The sequence below is a fragment of the Macaca thibetana genome, chromosome 12 (genome assembly GCF_024542745.1).
Source record: "Macaca thibetana thibetana isolate TM-01 chromosome 12, ASM2454274v1, whole genome shotgun sequence".
Classification (NCBI taxonomy): domain Eukaryota; kingdom Metazoa; phylum Chordata; class Mammalia; order Primates; family Cercopithecidae; genus Macaca; species Macaca thibetana.
In genome coordinates, this window is record NC_065589.1 from 76,688,116 (window position 1) to 76,713,721 (window position 25,606).

The 25,606-nt window shown below is 35.2% G+C and overlaps 1 protein-coding gene and 1 long non-coding RNA gene across 3 annotated transcripts in view; one reads left to right on the forward strand and one right to left on the reverse strand.

Annotated features, from left to right (window-relative positions):
• SCN9A (sodium voltage-gated channel alpha subunit 9) overlaps positions 1-9,074 on the forward strand; it is a 187,827-nt gene extending 178,753 nt beyond the window's left edge. The window contains exons 25-27 of the mRNA XM_050752508.1: positions 3,389-3,493; positions 3,629-3,899; positions 7,255-9,074. Of these exons, the coding sequence (XP_050608465.1) occupies positions 3,389-3,493; positions 3,629-3,899; positions 7,255-8,447 (1,569 nt within the window). The 3' untranslated portion in view covers positions 8,448-9,074. The remainder of the gene's footprint in view (positions 1-3,388; positions 3,494-3,628; positions 3,900-7,254) is intronic.
• LOC126933047 (uncharacterized) overlaps positions 1-25,606 on the reverse strand; it is a 135,915-nt gene that overhangs the window by 67,533 nt on the left and 42,776 nt on the right. For both annotated transcript variants that reach the window (XR_007718402.1, XR_007718401.1), the window contains one exon: positions 7,301-7,480. This is a non-coding gene — a long non-coding RNA (uncharacterized LOC126933047). The remainder of the gene's footprint in view (positions 1-7,300; positions 7,481-25,606) is intronic.

Below are 25,606 nucleotides of genomic sequence, written 5' to 3' on the forward strand. Positions count from 1 at the left end.
CATTGACATGAAGTCTCTCTCTCTCATGCCTTTCCAGTAGGTGAGATGAATATGAAAATTACATAAAGACTGCATATTAAATAGAGGAAAGCTGAGTTAAAACAGTCTAAGGTGGCTGAATATGGTGGCTCATGCCTGTAATCCCAGCACTTTGGGAGGCAAAGGCAGGCAGATCACTTGAGGCCAGGAGTTGGAAACCAGACCAGCCAACATGGCGAAACTCTATCTCTACTAAAAATACAAAAATTAGCCTGGTGTGGTGGCATGCACCTGTAATCCCAGCTACTTGGGAGGCTGAGACATGAGAATCACTTGAACCCAGAAGGTGGAGGTTGCAGTGGGCCAAGATGGTGGCACTGCACTCCAGCCTGTGCCTCAGAGCAAGACTCCATCAAAAACATCAGCAACAACAAAAACACTCTAAGGCAGAAAGGGAAGTCTGGTTAACATTAGGTATTTGATGAATACGAAAATTCAGTATAATAGGAAGCTTCCCATTCAATAGCAAACCGAAATAAATAAATAAATAAATAAATAAATAAATAAGAGAAAGCTGAATATTACCAAATCCAAGAGAATAAAGGGAAACCATAACCAGATCATCTTTAACTCCAGTACCCTGCAAGTTAAGTAATGATCTCAGAACTAGAAATCCTTGAAAATAAATTCTTAATTATATGGATTATACTAATTTATGCTGTGACTAAAAAAGATGTAATTACAGATCAATGTAGAATATACATAAATCTGTAAAACTTACAGATAATTTAAGAAATTAGCAGAGAATGAAGGGAGCAACTGAAGCTTCTAGCCCTCTTTGTGAGATTTAGGCTTTTCCAGTCAAAAACCTCATTTAGATGTTATGTTATTTTGTGTTGATTTTAAAAGTTATATTTTCTTTTACATAATTAATTGGAAAGTCCTTCAGTTTGGGTCTGATAATTGATAACTTCCTCAGTACCCAGAAATCTATCAAGCATAATGTTGACATCCAATAAAGTGTTTATGTTGAAATCCTTTATTTAGAATTAAAAAGGTAGTCAAAGAGTTTCTTGAAACAGAGATATAGAAATGTATATTATCTTTTTAGTTTATATTCATTTTTCTGTAAAGGAATAATGGCATATTAAAATGAATATAAAATTAATACAATTTTGGTTATTGTATGTAGCCCCTATTCTTTTTTGTTGTTATACTTTAAGTTCTAGGGTCCATGTGCACAATGTGCAGGTTTGTTACATACGTATACGTGTACCATGTTGGTTTGCTGCACCCATCAACTTGTCATTTACATTAGGTATTTCTCCTAACGCAATCCCTCCCACAGATCCCAACCCCCCAGCAGGCCCCGGTGTGTGATATTCCCCTTCCTGTGTCCTTGTGTTCTCATTGTTCAACTCCCACTTATGAGTGAGAACATGCAGAGTTTGATTTTCTGTCCTTGTGATATTTTGCTGAGAATGTTGGTTTCCAGCTTCATTCATGTCCCTGCAAAGGACATGAACTCATCATTTTTTATGGCTGCATAGTATTCCATGGTGTATATATGCCACATTTTCTTTATCCAGTCTATTATTGATGGACATTTGGGTTGGTTCCAAGTCTTTGCTATTGTGTATAGTGCTGCAATAAACATAAGTGTGTGTGTGTCTTTATAGTAGCATGATTTATAATCCTTTGGGTATATATCCAGTAATGAGATTGCTGGGTCAAATAGTATTACTAATTCTAGATCTTTGAGGGATCGCCACACTGTCTTCCACAATGATTGAACTAATTTACACTCTCACCAACAGTGTAAAAGTGTTCCTATTTCTCCACATCCTCTCCAGCATCTGTTGTTTACTGACTTTAGTGATCGCCATTCTAATTGGCGTGAGATGGTATCTCATTGTGGTTTTGATTTGTCTTTCTCTGACGACCAGTGATGATGAACATTTTTTTCATAGGTCTGTTGGCTGCATAAATGCCTTCTTTTGAGAAGTGTCTGTTCATATCCTTTGCCCACTTTTTGATGGAGTTGTTTGTTTGTTTTCTTTTCTTGTAAATTTGTTTAAGTTCTTTGTGGATTCTGGATATTAGCCCTTTGTCAGATGGATAGATTGCAAAAATTTTCTCCCATTCAGTAGGTTGCCTGTTCACTCTGATGACAGTTTCTTTTGCTGTGTAGAAGCTCTTTGGTTTAATTAGATCCCATTTGTCTATTTTGGCTTTTGTTGTCATTGCTTTTAGTGTTTTACTCATGAAGTCTTTGCCCACGCCTATGTCCCTGAATGGCATTGCCTAGGGTTTTTTCTAAGGTTTTTATGGTTTTAGGTCTTACATTTAAGTCCTTAATCCATCTTGAGTTAATTTTTGTTTAAGGTGTAAGGAAGGGATCCAGTTTCAACTTTCTACATATGGCTAGCCAGTTTTCCCAGCACCATTTATTAAATAGGGAATCCTATCCCCATTCATCATTTTTGTCAGGTTTGTCCAAGATCAGATGGTTGTAGATGTGTGGTGCTATTTCTGAGGTCTCTGTTCTGTTCCATTGGTCTGTATATCTGTTTTGGTACCGTACCATGCTGATTTGGTTACTGTAGCTTTTTAGCATGGTTTGAAGTCAGGTAGTGTGATGCCTCCAGCTTGGTTATTTTTGTTTGGGATTATCTTGGCTATGCAGGCTCTTTGTTGGCTCCACATGAAATTTAAAGTAGTTTTTTCCAATTCTGTGAAGAAAGTCAATGGGAGCTTGATGAGGATAGCATTGAATCTATAAATTACCTTGGGCAGTATGGCCATTTTCACGATATTGATTTTTCCTATCCATGAGCATGGAATATTCTTCCATTTGTTTGTGTCCTCTTTTATTTTGTTGAGCAGTAGTTTGTAGTTCTCCTTGAAGAGGTCCTTCACATCCCTTGTAAGTTGGATTCCTAGGTATTTTATTCTCTTTGTAGTAATTGTGAATGGGAGTTCACTCATGATTTGGCTCCCTATTCTTTATCAAAGTTCTGAATATTAGCCAAATCATCAAAGAGGATATTCATTACCTTTAATTCTTATAACTTTTCTTAGCAATAAAATTCATGGTAAGACAGCTAGCAGATAAAAAATGTACAAGTACATAGTTTAAAACAACACTGATTAGCACACCAAAAGAAAATTGAGCCAATCCTTGTTATATGTAATACAAATATTTTATATATGTACATTTAGCTGTGTTTGGAGACCCACGTTTCTACACATATATAATTATTTAAGACATAGTTTATGTATAGCTACCATGAACACAATAAAATACATTTTATTTCTATATTAACACATTTTAACCTATCTTAGTGATCTGCAGAAAGATCTAGACAATGATTCTGGTTTTAACTACATTTCTTTTTTGTTTCTTTACCTTGGAGGTCAAGACATCTTTATGACAGAAGAACAGAAGAAATACTACAATGCAATGAAAAAGCTGGGGTCCAAGAAGCCACAAAAGCCAATTCCTCGTCCAGGGGTAAAAAAAAAATATGTATCTTTAGCATATAGATTTTCAAATTATTTCTAATTCATTTTTAATGCACATCTTTAATTTCTAGATACTACTTGAAAAATTTACTCTGCATTCAATATTATTCTCGTTTCTTTGCAGAACAAAATCCAAGGATGTATATTTGACCTAGTGACAAATCAAGCATTTGATATCAGTATCATGGTTCTTATCTGTCTCAACATGGTAACCATGATGGTAGAAAAGGAGGGTCAAAGTCCATATATGACTGACGTTTTATATTGGATAAATGTGGTTTTTATAATCCTTTTCACTGGAGAATGTGTGCTAAAACTGATCTCCCTCAGATACTACTACTTCACTATAGGATGGAATATTTTTGATTTTGTGGTTGTGATTATCTCCATTGTAGGTAAGAATATTTATTATTCAGATTTTATTTTTTGAGTAAAGCTACACTTCACTTATGCTCGAGGAAGTATATTCTGAATTCTTGAATGCAGATTTATTCTTGAGTAAGTCAGTATAATGAAAGAATGAAAAAATCCTAAAAAGCAAAATAAAAATATCTGTGTCTCTCATACTACAGTGTTTCTGGGTTTACGCTACAGGCCCCAAAGCCAAATATTTCTATCTGTTAGAAGGAAATTATACTTGTTGATATTTAGTTTCCAATATTACCTTTGCAAAGCTAGTTACCATGTTTATATATAGCTGTGTATATAGCTGTGTCTTGGAAAAACCAGTGTTGAATCTGAAATCACTTCTGGTTTTAGCACATGTGAGACTTGTCATTTGATTAATGATAATATCAATAGCCAGAATATCTGTGAATTTCTGAAAATTCTTCCAGAATTTAAAGTGAAGTTAAAGTCTCTAGAAATGCCAGTTTTATTTTTTAAGGCTTAATACTTCACAAGTGTATAAAATGCGAATCATTCCTCAACCAGCCATGGTCATGTCTGTGAATAACAGCACATGATTTTATACTTCCTACATATTCATTATCATGGCTGTTTTTCTATCTTCTTGGGGTTTTTTTCATTATTTTCACATATCTTGCAAAGTATTTTAGGATTGTATTTCTTTTTAGAATTATAAACTTTTAATAGAGATTATAGAGATTATTTACTACAAACTTAATCAACAGGTTATCAGTCTGAAAAGGTTAAAGGTTGCATAACTTAGACTCATAAAACTGAGTGCCACAGAACAGAATAAGCATTTAAAATCAATATTTTTGGAAAAGGATATTATCACCAGAAGTCATACCAAAATTGATATAGGAAAATCAATTAAAATTTAGATGAGAATTTCACACTAACAATAATAATTCTGAAAGCATTCCCATTAAGTCAGGGAAAAAAAGGTGTCCCTGTATCATCCCTGTTTTTAATAGTGTTGGCCAATGCAATTAGATAAGAAAACAAAGAGGTACATATATCCAAACAATGGAGCAAACGATCCTTATCTTAATATAATGACCTTCTTCATATAATGAAAGAACTTCTTCATATAATGAATGACCTTCTTCATATAATGAGAGAATCAACTAAAAATAAATTCAATTAGAGTTGAAAAGGTACAAATTTTAAATTACACGTGCCAACACTAATAATCTTATACATGAAAAAAATAGAAAATCTGATTCACAATTGCAATAAAAATAAAGTAAATTATCTAACAATAACTTTATCATATGAGACTTCTGAAGAAAACTTTAGGATATAAAAGAAAGCTGAAATAATTGAAAGGATTATCATGTACTTAGATAAGCTTCTATCATTGTAATTAAGACTTTTTTATTTATTAATCTACAAGTTCAAGGAAAATATCAATGAGTCTTTTTATGCAGTGGGGGTAATAAATTGACAATAACAATGTAAGTCTAAATGATTCTAAATTCATCAGAAGAAAATTAGGGTGATAAGAGGTGGCTTATTCTGCAAAATATTAAGACTTATAATATTGATGTTAAGTAAAACTGTTCAAATACAAAAGCTCAATGAGTTTGAAGAGAGAGTCCAAATTAAACTTTAATGTATAATTACCAATTTACTGAGTGAACGGATCACATGAATCAAAGTCTATAGTTAAAAAAAGAGATTCTAGTAGGAAATATGTGGAAATAGACATACAACCATATACTCTTATAGTCCTTTCTATTCATAACACAAATTTGTAAAGCTAAAAAAAATAACGAAGAAGAAATGACTGCACAAAAAAACAAAATATTCTTTGAGGAAAAAATCATCATAAATAAAAGGTTGAAAGACAAAAAATAGGGAAAATGTTTATGTAACAGTTAAGGCTGAGAAAGGATCAATACTTTAAATAGAAAATTGTTCTTATAAATTAATAAGAATATAGTAAAAATCCCAATAGACACATGGGAAAATACCAACTAAGCCAAAAACAGAAGTTAAAAACAACCAATAAGGATACAAAATGAAAAAATACAAGACAAATTGTGGATTATTTTCACAAAAAATGCAAATAAATTACAATAGTAGATGTTTTCAAATGTCATGACCATTTTTTGGTAAAAAGTTATAAAGAAGAATGGTAGTACTCAATACTGGTGAACGTGTAAGGTATGAGCACATTCATATACTGCCATTAGAAATGTTAATTAGTACAGGCTTTCTGGAGATAGGTTCAGCTATATATAGTGTATTTATATATACACATACATACTATATATAGTATATATTATGTATATATATAGCATGTGTATATATATATGGTATATGTGTATACATAGTATGTGTGTATTTATATAACTGTATATATGCTGTTGAAACAAGTTCTGTTAATATATTATTAAAACGTACTCATGCAATTAGGAGAACATACCTATTTAGATATTCATTTCAGTAACAAAAATGGAAACAGTATAAGTGCTAGTCTTCAATCTGTGGTTATTTTAAGAGAGCATTATACCACTATAATAAGTTATTTTGTTGTCATTTTTATGAAACTATCTCCATGACACATAAATAAATTAAAATAGGTTACAGGCTGGGAACCATGGCTCATGCCTATAATCCCAGCACATTGGGAGGCCGAGGTAGGTGAAATCATTTGAAGTCAGAAGTTTGAGACCAGCCTGGCCAACATGGTGAAACCCGTCCCTACCAAAAATATAAAAATTAACCAGGTGTGGTGGCGCATGCCTGTAGTCCCAGCTACTCTGGAGGCTGAGGCTGGAGAATCACTTGATCTTGGGATGCGGAGATTGCAGTGAGCCAACATCACGCCACTGCACTCCAACTTTGGTGATAGAGCGAGACCCTGTCTTGAAAAATAAATAAAAAATAGGCTACAAAAAAAGCTTATATAACATGAATACATTTGTTTGTGTGTGTACATATGCTTGCACAGAAAAATGTCTGAAGTGATACTCAAAAAAATATTGATAATAGTTATTGTTGTTGACATTTCAGGTGGTTTATATTTTCTTTTAGCATTTAATGGTATTGGTTGAATTTTCTATGTGAGTAGGTATTATTCTTAAAATTTAAAACACTATTATGGAGGAAGAAAATGGCCCATGAACTTAGTAAAAAGGAGAAAATGTCAGAATGGTAATGTCAGTCATTTTTCTTTGGAATTGCTTAATCCTTTTTTAAGTAATTGCATTCAGTATAAAATAACTGTCTTGAATTCATAAGAAACGAGTTGACAGATAAAACTGTTTAGAGTCATCATTTTATGTAGCATAGATATTTAGATATTTTATTTCTATTATTTTCCTCCACACATAGGTATGTTTCTAGCTGATTTGATTGAAACATATTTTGTGTCCCCTACCCTGTTCCGAGTGATCCGTCTTGCCAGGATTGGCCGAATCTTACGTCTAGTCAAAGGAGCAAAGGGGATCCGCACGCTGCTCTTTGCTTTGATGATGTCCCTTCCTGCATTGTTTAACATCGGCCTCTTGCTTTTCCTGGTCATGTTCATCTACGCCATCTTTGGGATGTCCAACTTTGCCTATGTTAAAAAGGAAGATGGAATTAATGACATGTTCAATTTTGAGACCTTTGGCAACAGTATGATTTGCCTGTTCCAAATTACAACCTCTGCTGGCTGGGATGGATTGCTAGCGCCTATTCTTAACAGTAAGCCACCTGACTGTGATCCAAAAAAAGTTCATCCTGGAAGTTCAGTTGAAGGAGACTGTGGTAACCCATCTGTTGGAATATTCTACTTTGTTAGTTATATCATCATTTCCTTCCTGGTTGTGGTGAACATGTACATTGCAGTCATACTGGAGAATTTTAGTGTTGCCACTGAAGAAAGTACTGAACCTCTGAGTGAGGATGACTTTGAGATGTTCTATGAAGTTTGGGAGAAGTTTGATCCAGATGCAACTCAGTTTATAGAATATAACAAGCTCTCTGATTTTGCAGCTGCCCTGGATCCTCCTCTTCTCATAGCAAAACCCAACAAAGTCCAACTCATTGCCATGGATCTGCCCATGGTCAGTGGTGACCGGATCCATTGTCTTGACATCTTATTTGCTTTTACAAAGCGTGTTTTGGGTGAGAGTGGGGAGATGGATTCTCTTCGTTCACAGATGGAAGAAAGGTTCATGTCTGCAAATCCTTCCAAAGTTTCCTATGAACCCATCACAACCACACTGAAACGGAAACAAGAGGATGTGTCTGCTACTGTCATTCAACGTGCTTATAGACGTTACCGCTTAAGGCAAAATGTCAAAAATATATCAAGTATATACATAAAAGATGGAGACAGAGATGATGATTTACTCAATAAAAAAGATATGGCTTTTGATAACGTTAATGAGAACTCAAGTCCAGAAAAAACAGATGCCACTTCATCCACCACCTCTCCACCTTCATATGATAGTGTAACAAAGCCAGACAAAGAGAAATATGAACAAGACAGAACAGAAAAGGAAGACAAAGGGAAAGACAGCAAGGAAAGCAAAAAATAGAACTTCATTTTTGATATATTGTTTACAGCCTGTGAAAGTGATTTATTTGTGTTAATAAAACTCTTTTGAGGAGGTCTATGCCAAAATCCTTTTTATCAAAATATTCTCAAAGGCAGTGCAGTCACTAACCCTGATTTCCTAAGAAAGGTGGGCAGCATTAGCAGATGGTTATTTTTGCACTGATGATTCTGTAAGAATCGTAAGAGAACTCTGTAGGAATTGTTGATTATAGTAAACAAAGGTGATTCAGTTTTTTGGTTTTCAATAAATCAGAAGACCACATAGAAAACTTTTACATCTGCCTTGTCATCTTTTCACAGGATTGTAATTATTCATATTTCCCATGTAAATAAACAACACACACACACACAGAAAAATCTATTATTTATCTATTATTTGAAAATCAACAAAAGTATTTTGCCTTGGCTTTGCAATGAGATGCTTGATAGAAGTAATGAACATTAGTAATGAATGTTTAGTTAAAATGCATTATTAGGGAGCTTGACTTTTTAGCAATGTACAGAGGTTATTCTATATATTGAGGTGCTTAAATTTATTCTACATTGCATTAGAACCAATTTATATGTGCCTATAAAATGCCATGGGATTAAAAATATATGTAGGCTATTCGTTTCTACAAATGCTTTTCATTCATCTTGACTCACATGCCAACAAGGATAATACTTACCTTTAGAGTATTGTGTTTCATAGCCTTTCTTCTTTCATATCCCTCTTTGTTCATAGAATAACCACAGAACTTGAAAAATTATTCTAAGTACATATTACACTCCTCAAAAAATAAAGATAACTGAGAAAAAAAGTAATTGACGGAAGTTCTATTTGCTATTACTTATATAGCCTAACATTGGGCTGTGCTGCCCAAAATACTGATAATAGTCTCTTAAACTTTTGTCAAATTTTCCTGCTTTCTCATGCGGTATTGTTTAGTCATCCTTTAGCTGTAAGCAAAGTTGATGAAATCCTTCCTGATATGCAGTTAGTTGTTTGACCATGGTATATGTTTGAGCAGATAATAACCTTGGCACAGTATTTATTGCATCCCTTGTATACAATCCTGTGTTTGGCAAGCTTTCAAGTCATATAATATGACAGACTTTCAACACAGATATATGTGTTTAGTATGAATAAAAAAGCATTGAAATAGGGATTCTTGCCAACTTGCTCTCTTGCCACCAACTTACTTTCCTAAATTATGGAAGTAATCTTTTGGACCTACATACTTCAATGTATACAATGAGGAAGATGTCACCTTCTCCTTAAAATTCTATTATATGAAATATATTTTGCCTCAATCAACACAGTACCATGGGCTTCTAATTTATCAAGCACATATTCATTTTGCATTAGCTGTATACATCTAGTTTTTTGAAAACACCTATTAATAGTACTTTGAAAAGAAATAACTGTAATGCTTTTTTTCATGAGTTTATTTCAGGAATATGAGATCTTTCTTCTATAAAGTCATTCATGCACAGGCAAAAGTTGAGCTACATAGATAGAACATAGTTTTATTTAGAAGATTTTTGTGGGAGGTTTTGAAGCGAATATATAAAACATCTTTCACTAATTTGCTTTTCATATTTAAAAAATAATAAATTACATTTATATAATAAATGTTTAAAGTACATATTTTTGTTGTTCTGAAAATTGAAAAAGAAAGGATTTAAATGTACTTATAGAAACAAACGGTTATGGTTAAAGAATGAGACAGGAAGTCTAGAATGTTTTTAAATTGTGATATATTTTACAACTTATGACTTTTGAGACATTTGTTCTAATGTACGTATAAAACTATATCTAGGGCTAAAGATTCTTTATACCATCTTAGGTTCATTCATCTTAGGTTATTCGAACCACTTTTTAATTTAATATGAAAGACAGCATGCAGTGTTTTCCGAGACTATATAGATCATTGCATCCCATACCTGCCACGCCTGTTGGAAATAGGTTTTGATAATTTAAGTAGGGACCTACAAAAAATATATTACAGTCATCAAAATTTTTAATACATTCAATTAAGAATTTAACATCACCTTAAATTTGAATTCAATCTATCATTATTTCAAACTCACAAGTTAACTGCATTATGAATACTTATATAATATAGTATGAAAAGATGTTTGACAGGTTTGTGTGTAATTTTCTATTAATGTTTTTACATTGCCTTGTTTTTATGTAAAATAAAAAATATGGGCAACTGGTTCGTTAACACAATTTCTTCTTAGCTTTTCAAAAAAACATATAAAGTTGTTCTTTTTCCTATTTCATGAACTATGATTTTTTTAAAAATAACATGGTTAAGTTTTATATATATGTTTGTTTCAGAAATGTCTACTTGTGACTTTTTATCAATTAAAAACAATATTTGGAAGAAAGAGCCTATTAAGTATAACCTTGAAGTAAAATTAGACTTCTCTTTCCGTGTGGATTACTGTTTGTACTGATTGTATCACCCTTCAGAAGGCACTGTCATATTAATATTTAAATTTTATAATCACTGAACTTATTACACCCAACAATACAGAATGGCAGTTACACTGAAGAATTTAATTTAGAATAAAATGGAAGCAAACAGGTTTTCTAAAAATTTTTTTTAACTGACCAGGTCTTGCTCTGTCACCCAGGCTAGAGTGCAGTGGCATGATCATAGCTCTCTGCAGCCTCAACTCTGGGCTCAAGCAACCCTCTTGCCTCAGCCTCCCAAGTAGCTAGGACTACAGGTGCATGCCACCATGCCCGGCTAATATTTAAATTTTTGTAGATAAGGGGTCTTGCTCTGTTGCCCCAGGCTAGTCTCAAACTCCTGGCTTCAAGTGGTCCTACAGCCATGACCTGCCAACATGCTGGATTACAGGCATGAGCCACCATGCCCCAGACAGGTTTGAACACAAATCTTTCAAATGAAAATTAGAGAATCTAATTTTAGCATTTTGATAGTTACCTAGTTTGCAAAAGATTTGGGTGACTTGTGAACTGTTTTTAAATGCTGATTGTTGAACATCACAAATATTTAGCATGATTTTATAGAATTTTGATAGCTTTATTAAAAAGAGTGAAAATACAATGCATACATAAATAAAGCAGTTCTAAATAGCTATTTCAGAGAAATGTTAATAGAAGTACTGAGAGAAGGGCCAACTAAATTAGGATGGCCAGGGAATTGGCCTGGGTGTAGGACCTATGTATAAAGGCCACCAGTTTTTAAAAAATATCTGTGGTTTATTATGTTATTATCTTCCTGAGGAAAACAATCAAGAATTGCTTCATGAAAATAAATAAATAGCCATGAATATAATAAAGCTGTTTACATAGGATTCTTTACAAATTTCATAGATCTATGAATGCTCAAAATGTTTGAGTTTGTCATAAATTATATTGTAGTTATACTTGAGACCGACACATTGTAATATAATCTAAGAATAAAAGTTATGCAAAATAAAATTATGTTTACACGTATTTTCTGTTTCAGTGAGAATAACCATAGGTGGGTAAAGTCAGTGCATATCTAAATAAGTTGCAGCAACTGACAGCTTTTTCCTTTTCATTGAAAGAAGGACAGCTTTAAACATCCTCCATAAGAAGTGTTCCCGGGAAACAAAGACAAGGATAAAGAATCTAGAATTCCAAAGCAATTTCTTGAAATCTACATCAAGGTTTGTGCAAGGGAGAAAATTGAGACAGGAAGCAAAAATATGCAAACATCTAGCCATGCAGTGATGTATACATTTTTGTGTAACAGCATTAAGAGGTGGTATAGCATACATAATGGCTAAGAGCTTTGGTTCATGGAGACTGTATTGTTCCTGTATGACACAGAGGTAGCCTGGGTTCTTACATTTTTAGTAGCAAATTGGTTGCCATACTAACTACTATTACTACTAATATAAATTCTTGATTCTGTATTGTCAGTCATTGTTCTAACTTCTTTGTGTAGCTTGTCTCATTCTACCCTTACAACCACATCATGGAATATTACTCTTTTTCTCATTTTACAGATGGGAAAGGTGTACCAGCTCTTAAGAGGTGATATAGCATACATAATGCCTAAGAACATGGGTTCTAGGACTAGAACTATATTTGTATCCCAGTTAAGTCATGACCCTATGAGTTTGCTAAATACATTCTTTAACCTATATGGGCCTCAACTTTCTTATCTATAAAATGAGGAGAAGAGTACTACTTCGTTACGTGGTTGTAATGACAGAATGAGACAAGCTTCATGAAGAAATTAGAACAATGACTGAAAACACATTAAGAATTTATATTAGTAGTAGAGTAGTTAATATGGCAATCAATTTGCTACTAAAAATGTAAGAACCCAGGCTACCTCTGTATCATACAGGAACAATACAGTCTCCATGAATGTTAAATAATGACAATATTTTCTCTATTTTATATGAGTAAGTATAACTATAGTGCCCAAAAGAGTTTCGTGCACCCATTGGTAGGTAGTAAATATTTAGTGAAGTGGCATATACACAAAATATTTCAAAATTTAGCTACTTTTGAGATTTATGAATTCAAACAACATATTAAAATCAGGAAATGTGCACATTTATAAAGGTCTAGCTTGTTCCCAAAAAGTACAGGTGGTTCTTCCCATTTTTAGCTGAGTAATTAATACAACCCTCTACTTTAGCTGTAAGCATCAAGTCCTGTTGATGGTCATTAGGTAAGATATTCTAAAAATAATTGCTATACTAGGCCATTATTTCAACTTTGTATGTTATCATAATAGCATGTAAAAGGTGTAAAATATTGCTTGGGACTTCTGTACTGATAGTTGTAATAGCCATTCTGCAAAATAGAATTATAATCAGTGAATAATACTGTAATCCATTTCAACATAAGTGATTGTCATACACATAAATTTTTTACAACAACAAAGCTAAATTCTTTCACATTGTAGATAACGCTATGCCATAACCCAAGCAAAATGAGCTGCAGGGTACATGGTAATCTCTCTCAAGGGAGGGAGAAATTACATACTAGCAAGAGCAGAAGGGATTTTGCTGCAATAGTATTTGATGCACACAGGAAATGAAACATGAATAATTGATAGTTATAAACAAGCAATAGAGTGAACATGCTACACTTAGCTTGAATCCCTATTACTCTGAGAGCCATATCTACATTAATAATTGATCTGTCTGAGAAAAAGGTAATTTGAAGAGATTTATGAGACATTGGTAATAACTGCATCATTGTGCTTTAGCTTGAATCTTTTTAAATATATCCTTAGAAACAACAGAAACAATAGATAAAAGCAATGCACAATAAGTATACAGAAAATGTTCAGAGCTTGTTAAAATTTTTGAAAATCTAGTAGAATTGAGCAAAAGTTATTCCTGTTTAAGTTGTAATATTTGCTGGCATGACCTAGTTTTTATTTTATTTCCTACAAGACAAAATGTCTTCAAGTTAGTTTAGTTATATCCTTTTTATAAAAATATAATTATTCTCTAATATACCGTCATGATTCATTTCTATTTTTAGTGATATACAAAATTTAGAATTTATGGGAAAATTACATCCAGTGAATATTAAGAATGCTTTCCCATTAAATTATTATTTCTAAATATGTGAAAACATAATCTGGGGTTCCATGTGCTGCTTTAAAGAAATACATTATTTTACTTATGGCTGGCCCTTCATCTGAAGAGTCTCCGGATTTACTCCCTTTAAATATCTTGTGTCTTCTACTCTGTACATTGACAATATGTTAAAATGTGCTTTCTCCTGCTCTTAGGCTACTCTTGAGAACTGCCCATTTTTATATGAGAAAGAACGATATCTTGCTCATATAAGAAAAGGATATAAACCAGCTGTGATACACTAATTCCTTCTAACAGAACAGAAAAAATAAATGCATGGGGTTACATGTGTCTTTATACACAACACAGATAACTATACCCAGGCTCCTGCCTCATAAAAATTGTGAGATAATACATCTGTATTATTTTAAGCTGCTAAATTTGTGATCATTTGTTACAAAGGATCAAACACAAATGCATGCTCCTGTTTTCCAGTGTACCATGCTAATATATAAATACAGATGAGCAAATGCGGCTAGAAAGGATATTTTATCAAACCACAATGGCTCATACAGACTGTGAGGGTAAAAAGAGAAGGACACTGATGAGACAGTTTGGCACACTGATCTTGCCCGCAAAAGACTGATGTAGAAAACAAAGGCTAATTGTTATCTTATCAAAAATTTAAAGGAGGAAATTTTCTTCCCTGTTGACTATCCTATTAGTGTCGACCATTCAGTGCAGCTTATTCTTGACAAAGCACCTTATCAAATTTTTACACAGAAGCCAAAGAAAATGGGCAATCTTAAGTAATTTTCTCAAAGTCAAAGAGAATCTGAAGTATACTTGTCCCACTCATGCTTTTAAAACGTAGGCCAAGAGAATCTACAGCAAATGTCTTCTAAAATGTTTCATTTAGAACATAAAAAAGTTTCTATGTCAATACATTTAAGGAAGGGTGCATTATATATTTCACTCTTAGAGTAACATAATTCACTTTAGCATGTTACATGCTTGCAGAAGATATGAGACTCAGGAGTCAGAGACAATAATAGATTATTACTTAGAGCAATAGTAGGAGCCAGAGTATTATCATTTTTGTGTTGGTCTTAGACAGCTGGGGCTGCCATAATAATATACCATAGACTGGGTGGCTAGAACAACAGAAATTTATTTCTAACAGTTCCCGAGGCTAAGGAGTCCAAGATCAAGGTGCCAGCCAATTTCGTTCCCCACTGAGGGCTCATTTCCTGTCTAGCAGAGGGCAGCATTCTCACTCTGTCTTCACATGGAGGAGGCAGTGAGCTCTGGTCTCTCTTCTTTTTTCCATAGGAATACTAATCTCGTGATGGAATATATATATGTACAGTCAGTCCTCCATATCCATGGTTTCTGATCTGCGGATTCAACCAGAAAACTGCGGATTCAAACTCTGGATCAGAAATATTTGGGGAAAAAATCCACAAAGTCCCGAAAAGCAAAACTTGAATTTGCCATATGCTGAGTACTACATTGAATCCATACACATGAAGTGATGTGTAGGTAATTTTAAAGTATATAGGAGGTTGTGTGTAGGTTATAAGCAAACACTATGCCATTTATAGGAGAGATTTGAGCATCTGTGGATTTTGGTATTCTCAGGAAGTCCAGAAGCCAATCCCCAACAGATACTAAGGGAAAACTGTATTATCATGATAAATAAATTACATTTTCCTTCATTACATTTTCCTTCATGACATTAGTACCACCATTCATCCAGTTTTCCAAACTAGTAATCCTCTTCATTAACCCTCCACATTTATTCACCAAGACCAGTTCATTCTACCACCTAATGTAATGTAAACCCATCAGCTTCTCTTAATTTCCACTGTCAATCCCTAATCCAATCCATCACCACTTTTAACCTCTTTATAAGACAATATGATAACCTATTTGGTTTATCTTCCTAAATGTATTCTTGTCTTACTTCCAAATCTATTCTCAGTACAGTAGCCAGAGTGGATTTTATGAGATTGTGACATTTCCCTGCTTAAAATTTTGGGTCATTTTCCTGCATGAAATTCTGTAATATTTCTCCATTATTGTTATGACAAATTCTAAAATCCTCAGCAAAGATTTTACAAGCTCTATACTGTTACAGTCTACAAGTTCTACAAGCTTTCCAGCCCTACACCATGTCAGCCTCACTGCTCTTATCTTCCCTCTTTCCCTATCTTAATCTGTGTGCTTCAGTCTCAATAGTTTTCTGTTTGTAGGGTCTTCTCAACAAAAGCATAGTGTATTCTTGGATTCTTATATTCTTATACAGTGCCAGTGCTTTCTGGCCTGAGAGAGACTACACAGCTCTTTCACATTGCAAGTTGAGTGCATGTTTGAAACTGTCCCACTGCTCATAAAATTAGTATAGAAAACTGGCATTTTTGAAGGACTAAGTTAAAAGTATTTTCCTCTATACCTTTAACAAAGTAGAAAAAAACAGAGATAATGTCTGGTAGGAAATAAAGGGATTGAAAAATGAAAACTTTCACATACATTCTACATTAAAATCAGACATTAATTTCTCTAAGGTCTGAGTTTCTCAATATTGGCAATCTTGATACTTGGGCTGGATAATTCTTTGTTGTGAGTGGCTGTCCTGTGCATGGTGGGATGTTTAACAGCATCACTGGTCTCTAACCACTAGATATCAATAAACATTCCTAATTCCACCAGTTATGACAAATAAAAATGGCCCCATCTTTGCTAAATGTCCTCAGGGGGACAAAATCTTCCCCAGTGGACAATGACTGATCTCTGACAATGTCTATCAAGGTATGAATAATGGATGACCCACATTGCCTTTGCTATTAGTTTAAAAAACAGTGAGACTTACCCAAGATCTACTGAATTGGAACCTCTGGGGATAGACCCCCCAAATAATCACACAGCAACAGTGAAGACCATTACCCCAAAAATGACTAACTTGTTGTCCTAGGGATATTAAGTGCTCTTGATTTTCTCTTTTAAAATATTGCTGTAAATTCAAAATGGTGTCTTTCTGTGAGAAATTGAGTCAATTATCTTTAAGTTCAGGTGTTTCTTTTTGGCTAGCAGTTAAGCTTTGGGTACATTCAGACATGATAATTCTTCCTATGGGTATTCAAGAGTTTGGGTTGCCATTTTTATTATAATTACATGGAACATTCACAGAGATGGGATCACTTGTTCAAGTGGAGTTTCTTTGACATGCTAAGTGTTAGTGCTTTGTTACAATTTGCACTTTGAAACAAAGAACTTTTTTCCAAGAAAAATAATTCAGACATAATATTTCAGGTCAGCTTTTTCAGATCATATCCCGAATGAATAATAAGTGGGGCTTTATTTCATCACATTCATTTCATTACATTTAAGTTTTCTCATGCTGCTAGTTGAAAAAAATAGGTAACTTTTTCCTCAACTTCCTCTGAATAGAATTTTATATTCAGCATAGGCCCACCAAGCAGACATCCCTTAAACTGAGTGTGCTGTGATTCAAAACAAGTCAGAGGAAATTCTATATTGGAGGAGGAGGCAGATAAAAGTTTTCTAGGGCCTGAGACTTACACAATTCTCTAATTCAGATGTATTCCCCTCTAGAAATTTGTTTCAATAATATATAAGCTGTTTTTCCAGAGAAATATCACTCATCAACTAACTTTTTTTATTCTTAATAGTTATTTGATTTCTCACTCCCTTAAGTGTATTTTTTAAAAAAAATATTAAAAATACTCAACTTGTCTTAACATTTCCGGCCAAAGACAATGAATGAGACAAGGATTAAAATTTACAGTTAAAATATAAATGTACGCTTCTGACTGAAGATAGTTTATTATAATTTTCTGTGATGCTCTTCTCATTTTGAGAAATTATGAGTTACCTTTTTAACAAAATTTTATGGATGAAAAGAAAGTATGAAATACCACAGAAAATATCATTTTCTCTTAAAAAAATCCTGTAAAGTTTATAACTACCAAACTTCTCAGTATCAAATCTAATTTTGACTCCCTCTAAAATTAATAAAGATAAAATTGTATTGTAACACCTCAACAACTCAGCTCATCTTGATATATTGATTCTTGTCCATGACCTTAATAGAATCAGTCTGATAAAGCTCTGATAAAAGAGGAGGAGGAGGAGGAAACCGAAGTGGGAAAAGAATTCTTCCATGCTTCATTTTCTGCCCAATTTATTTTCTTTTATTTACTCATCTTATCCTAATCACCTCATTTCTATCTTAAATTCAGAGCAAATATTAATAAGTGGTTTGGAGTCACCTAATTTGGCCTGGTGCTTGCAATTAAAAGACATGCTTATCTCTAAAGAATCATACATTGTCAATTTATTTTAAAGACAAGTGAGTCTGCCTCCTATAAGCCTCAGCCAGAATACTACTTAGAGCAGCATTATGGGCAAAAAGGAATCCGGGAGGGAGCCAGGAAAAATAAGATAAAAAATTGACTTTAGCGTCGTGACACTGAGCTGGAGCACTTTGATCTGCACAAGCTGAGGAACCATTCTGGCAGCTTCAAATGGTAGGCTTCGGCATTTTTCCCCTATCACATTTCTTCCTGTCAAGTTATTTCCTCCTAGTGTAAGAGAACTTCCTCCCTGCTTCTGTCTCCTTGGGACCTAAAGTCAACAAAACTAATCTCTTCCGTTTTATGAGATCAATAAAGCAAATTAGACATGGCATTGAAAGTACTTAACAATTTAAGCCCTGCTTTTTGGAATGCAATCTTTTGTCTTTAGGAATTGTTTAAAAAATGTCAATATACAAACATATACATAGCAGTATCTTTTATATAATATCAAGAATTTAAATTTTTGTCACTAACAGTGTGGCTGTAAACTTGAACAATATAGCATACTTTCTGAACCTCAGTTTCTTTAGCTATAAAAGACTGATACTCAGCAGTTCCCAAGTATATAAACACATAGTAGAAACCATGCATTTTTGGAAGCACCTCCCAATCCAGGATTCAGTCATAAATTCAATAAAATGACATTATGCAGATACTGTGTCCTGAAAAAAATAGTCAATGATGATAGTACTATGCTATAATTGTGTATCTATCATGAGAACAGGATGGAGTAGTACTTCCATCTAGCCACATAGGCAAGAGCTGACTTTTTAAAACTGACTAGGAGTTAGTTTGAATGTGTTTAACTTGAGGTATTATAGGCTAAATAAGTCTTAAAGGCAATTAGATATAAAAGTGTGGACTTCAATGGAGACATTAGGGTTAGAGACACATATCCAGGAGCCATTGCTTCCTAAGGTGGCTGAATCCAAACTACCAGACCAAGTCAACCAGGAAAAGGTTATGTAAGGAGAAGGGAGAAGCACACCACCACTTCGGAAAGAGAACATGATCAGCATTACAAAATTTTATGTGATTGTCAAGCAACTAAGCACTTGAAGAGTCTGTCATTCATTATAGGAATTTCTGTGGAATAATAGATTTATTTTATTTTATTTTTTATTTTTTGAGACGGAGTCTTGCTCTATCACCCAGGCTGGAGTGCAGTGGCCAGATCTCAGCTCACTGCAATATTTTATTTTTTATTATACTTTAAGTTCTGGGGTACATGTGCACAACGTGCAGGTTTGTTACATATGTATACATGGGCTGTGTTGGTTTGCTGCACCCATTAACTCATCATTTACATTAGGTATTTCTCCTAATGCTATCCCTCCCCCGTCCCCTGACCCCACGACAAGCCCTGGTGTGTGATGTTCCTGCCCTGTGTACAAGTGTTCTCATTGTTCAATTCCCACCTATGAGTTTGAACATGCGGTGTTTGGTTTTCTGTCCTTGCAATAGCTTGCTCACAATGATGGTTTCCAGCTTCATCCGTGTTGCTACAAAGGACATGAACTCATCCTATTTGATGGCTGCATAGTATTCCATGGTATATATGTGCCACATTTTCTTAATCCAGTCTATCATTGATGGACATTTGGGTCAGTTCCAAGTCTTCACTATTGTGTATAGTGCCACAATAAACATATGTGTGCATGTGTCTTTATAGTTGTATGATTTATAATCCTTTGGGTATATACCCAGTAATGGGATCGCTGTGGCAAATGGTATTTCTAGTTCTAGATCCTTGAGGGATCACCACACTGTTTTCCACAATGGTTGAACTAGTTTACACTCCCACCAACAGTGTAAAAGTGTTCCAATTTCTCCACATCCTCTCCAGCACCTGTTGTTTCCTGACTTTTTAATGATTGCCATTCTAACTGGTGTGAGATGGTATCTCATTGTGGTTTTGATTTGTGTTTCGCTGATGACCAGTGATGATGAACATTTTTTCATGTGTCTGTTGGCTGCATAAATGTCTTCTTTTGAAAAGTGTCTGTTCATATCTTTTGCCCACTTTTTGATGGGGTTGTTTGATTTTTTTCTTGTAAATTTAAGTTCTTTGTAGATTCTGGATATTAGCCCTTGGTCAAATGGCTAGATTATAAAAATTTTCTCCAATTCTGTAGGTTGCCTGTTCACTCTGATGGTAGTTTCTTTTGCTGTGCAGAAGCTCTTTAGTTTAATTAGATCCCATTTGTCTATTTTGGCTTTTGTTGTCATTGCTTTTGGTGTTTCAGTCATGAAGTCCTTGCCCATGCCTATGTGTCCCGAATAGTATTGCCTAGGTTTTTTTCCAGGGTTTTTATGGTTTCAGGTCTAACATTTAAGTCTTTAATCCATCTTGAATTATTTTTTGTGTAAGGTGTAAGGAAGGAATCCAGTTTCAGCTTTCTACATATGGCTAGTCAGTTTTCCCAGCACCATTTATTAAACAGTGAATCCTTTCCCCATTGCTTGTTTTTGTCAGGTTTGTCCAAGATCAGATGGTTGTAGATGTGTAGTGTTATTTCTGAGGCCTCTGTTCTGTTCCATTGGTCTATAGGTCTGTTTTGGTACCAGTACCATGCTGTTTTGGTTACTGTAGCCTTGTAGTATAGTTTGAAGTCAGATAGCATGATGCCTCCAGCTTTGTTCTTTTTGCTTAGGATTGTCTTGGCTATACGGGCTCTTTTTTGGTTCCATATGAACTTAAACTACTTTAAAAATATGGAACTTAAACTACTTTTGGTTCCGTATGAACTTAAACCACTTTAAAAATATGGAACTTAAACTACTTTTGGTTCCATATGAACTTAAACTACTTTAAAAGTAGTTTTTTCCAATTCTGTGAAGAAAGTCATTGGTAGTTTGATGGGGATGGCATTGAATCTATAAATTACCTTGGGCAGTATGGCTATTTTCACGATATTGATTATTCCTATCCATGAGCATGGAACGTTCTTCCATTTGTTTGTGTCCTCTTTTATTTCATTGAGCAGTGGTTTGTAGTTCTCCTTGAAGAGGCCTTCACACCCCTTGTTAGTTGGATTCCTTCATATTTTATTAATTTAGTAGCAATTGTGAATGGGAGTTCACTCATGATTTGGCAGTCTGTTTGTTATTGGTGTTTAAGAATGCTTGTGATTTTTGCACATTGATTTTGTATCCTGAGACTTTGCTGAAGTTACTTATCAGCCTAAGGAGATTTTGGGCTGAGACAATGGGGTTTTCTAAACATACAATCATGTCATCTGCAAACAGGGACAATTTGACTTCCTCTTTTCCTACTTGAATACCCTTTATTTCTTTCTCATGCCTGACTGCCCTGGCCAGAACTTCCAACACTATGTTGAATAGGAGTGGTGAGAGAGGGCATCCCTGTCTTGTGCCAGTTTTCAAAGGGAATGCTTCCAGTTTTTGTCCATTCAGTATGATACTCACGTGTGAGTTTGTCACAAATAGCTCTTATTATTTTGAGGTATGTTCCATCAATAGCTAGTTTATTGGCAGTTTTTAGCATGAAGGGCTGTTGAATTTTGTCGAAGGCCTTTTTTGCATCAATTGAGATAATCATGTGGTTTTTGTCTTTGGTTCTGTTTATATGATGGATTACATTTATTGAGTTGCATATATTGAACCAGACTTGCATCCCAGGGATACAGCCAACTTGATCTTGGTGGATAAACTTTTTGATGTGCTGCTGGTTTGCCAGTATTTTATTGAGGATTTTTGCATCGATGTTCATCAGGGATGTCAGTCTAAAATTCTTTTTTTGTTGTTGTTGTGTCTTTGCCAGGCTTTGGTATCAGGATGATGCTGGCCTCATAAAATGAGTTAGGGAGGATTCCATATTTTTCTATTGATTGGAATAGTTTCAGAAGGAATGGTCGCAGCTCCTGTTTGTACCTCTGGTAGAATTCGGCTGTGAATCCATCTGGTCCTGGACTTTTTTTGGTTGGTAGACTATTAATTATTGCCTCAATTTCAGAGCCCATTATTGGTCTATTCAGATATTAAACTTCTTCCTGATTTAGTCTTGGGAAGGTATATGTGTCCAGGAATTTATCCATTTATTCTAGATTTTCTAGTTTATTTGCATAAAGGTGTTTATAGTATTCTCTGATGGTAGTTTGTATTTCTGTGTGATTGGTGGTGATATCCCCTTTATCATTTTTTATTGCATCTATTTGATTCTTCTCTCTTTTCTTCTTTATTAGTCTTGCTAGTGGTCTATCAATTTTGTTGTTCTTTTCAAAAAACCAGCTCCTGGATTCATTGATTTTTTGAAGGGTTTTTTGTGTCTCTATCTTCTTCAGTTCTGCTCTGATCTTAGTTAATTCTTGCCTTCTGCTAGCTTTTGAATATGTTTGCTCTTACTTCTCTAGTTCTTTCAATTGTGATGTTAGGGTGTCAGTTTTAGATCTTTCCTGCTTTCTCTTGTGGGCATGTACTGCTATAAATTTCCCTCTACACACTGCTTTAAAGGTGTACCAGAGATTCTGGTACATTGTGTCTTTGTTCTCATTGGTCTCAAAGAACATCTTTCTTTCTGCCTTCATTTCCTTATTTACCCAGTAGTCATTCAGGAGCAGGTTGTTCAGTTTCCATGTAGTTGTGTGGTTTTGAGTGAGTTTCTTAATCCTGAGTTCTAATTTGATTGCACCATGTTCTGAGAGACAGTTTGTTGTGATTTCTATCTTTTACATTTGCTGAGGAGTGCTTTACTTCCAACTATGTGGTCAATTTTGAAATAAGTGCGACGTGGTGCTGAGAAGAATGTATATTCTGTTGATTTGGCGTGGAGAGTTCTGTAGATGTCTATTAGGTCTGCTTGGTACAGAGTTGAGTTCAAGTCCTGGATATCCTTGTTAACCTTCTGTCTTGTTGATGTGTCTAATATTGACAGTGGGGTGTTAAAGTCTCACATTATTATTGTGTGGGAGTCTAAGCCTCTTTGTAAGTCTCTCAGGGCTTGCTTTATGAATCTGGGTGCTCCTGTATTGGGTGCATATATATTTAGGATAGTTCTTCTTGTTGAATTGATCCCCTTACTATTATGTAATGGCCTTCTTTGTCTCTTTTGATCTTTGTTGGTTTAAAGTCTGTTTTATCAGTGACTAGGATAGCAACCCCTGCTTTTTTTTTTTTTTTTTTTTTTTTTTGCTTTCCATTTGCTTGGTAGATCTTCCATCCCTTTGTTTTGAGCCTATGTGTGTCTCTGCACGTGAGATGGGTCTCCTCAATACAGCACACTGATGGGTCTTGACTATTTATCCAATTTGCCAGTCTGTGTCTTTTAATTGGGGCATTTAGCCCATTTACATTTAAGGTTAATATTGTTATGTGTGAATTTGATCTTGTCATTATGATGTTAGCTGTTTATTTTGCCCATTAATCGATGCAGTTTCTTCCTAGGTCTTTACAATTGATGGTCTTTACAATTTGGCCTGTTTTTGCAGTGACTCATACTGGTTGTTCCTTTCCATGTTTAGTGCTTCCTTCAGGAGCTCTCGTAAGGTAGGCCTGGTGGTGACAAAATCTCTCAGCATTTGCTTCTCTGTAAAGGGTTTTATTTCTCTTTCACTTATAAAGCTTAGTTTGGCTGGATATGAAATTCTGGGTTGAAAATTCTTTTCTTTAAGAATGTTGAATATTGGCCCCCACTCTCTTCTGGCTTATAGAGTTTCTGCTGAGAGATCCGCTGTTAGTCTGACGGGCTTCCCTTCGTGGTAACCCGACCTTTCTCTCTGACTCTTCTTAGCAGTTTGTCCTTCATTTCCACCTTGGTGAATCTGACAATTATATGTCTTGGGGTTGTTCTCAAGGAGTATCTTTGTGGTGTTCTCAGTATTTCCTGAATTTGAATGTTGGCCTGCCTTGCTAAGTTGAGGAAGTTCTCCTGGATAATATCCTGAAGAGTGTTTTCCAGCTTGGTTCCATTCTCCTGGTCACTTTCAGGTACACCAATCAAATGTAGATTTGGTCTTTTCACATAGTCCCATATTTCTTGGAGGCTTTTTTCATTTCTTTTTACTCTTTTTTCTCTAAACTTCTCAATTCATTTCATTAATTTGATCTTCAATCAGTGATACCCTTTCTTCCACTTGATTGAATCAGCTACTGAGGCTTGTGCATGCATCACGTAGTTCTCGTGCCATGGTTTTCAGCTCCATCAGGTCATTTAAGGTCTTCTCTACACTGTCTATTCTAGTTAGTCATTTGTCTAATCTTTTTTCAAGGTTCTTAGTTTCCTTGCGATGGGTTCAAACATTCTCCTTTAGCTCGGGGAAGTTTGTTATTATCGACCTTCTGAAGCCTACTTCTGTCAACTCATCAAAGTCATTCTCCGTGTCCTGCTTTGTTCTGTTGCTGGTGAGGAGATGTGATCCTTTGGAGGAGAAGGGGTGCTCTGGTTTTTAGAATTCAGCTTTTCTGCTCTGGTTTCTCCCCATCTTTGTTGTTTTATCTATCTTTGGTCTTGATGATGGCGACCTACAGATGGGGTTTTGGTGTGGATGTCCCTTTTGTTGATGTTGATGCTATTCCTTTGTTTGTTAGTTTTCCTTCTAACAGTCAGGTCCCTCAGCTGCAGGTTGGTGGGAGTTTGCTGGAGTCCACTCCAGACCCTGTTTGTCTGGGTATGCCCAGTGGAGGCTGCAGAACAGCAAATATTGCAGAACAGCAAATATTGCTGCCTGATCCTTCCTCTGGAACCTTCATCTCAGAGGGGCACCTGGCTGTATGAGGTGTCAGTTGGCCCATACTCGGACATGTCTCCAGTTAGGCTACTCGGGGGTCAGGGACCCACTTGAGGAGGCAGTCTGTCCGTTTTCAGAGCTCAAACACTGTTCTGGGAGAACCACTGCTCTCTTCAGAGCTGTCAGACAGGGACGTTTAAGTCTGCAGAAGTTTCTGCTGCCTTTTGTTCAGCTATGCCCTGCCCCCATAGGTGGAGTCTACAGAGGCAGGTGGGCCTCCTTAAGCTGTGGTGGGCTCCACCCAGTTCAAGCTTCCTGGCAGCTATGTTTACCTAGTCAAGCCTCAGCAATGGTTGATGCCCCTTCCCAAGCCAGGCTTGCTGCCTCGCAGTTGGATCTTGGACTAGCAGTGACAAGGCTCTGTGACCCGCTGAGCCAGGGCAGGATGTAATCTCCTGGTGCACCCTTGGCTAAGGCCTTTGGAAAAGTGCAGTGTTTAGGTGGTAGTGTCCAGATTTTCCTGGTACAATCTGTCATGG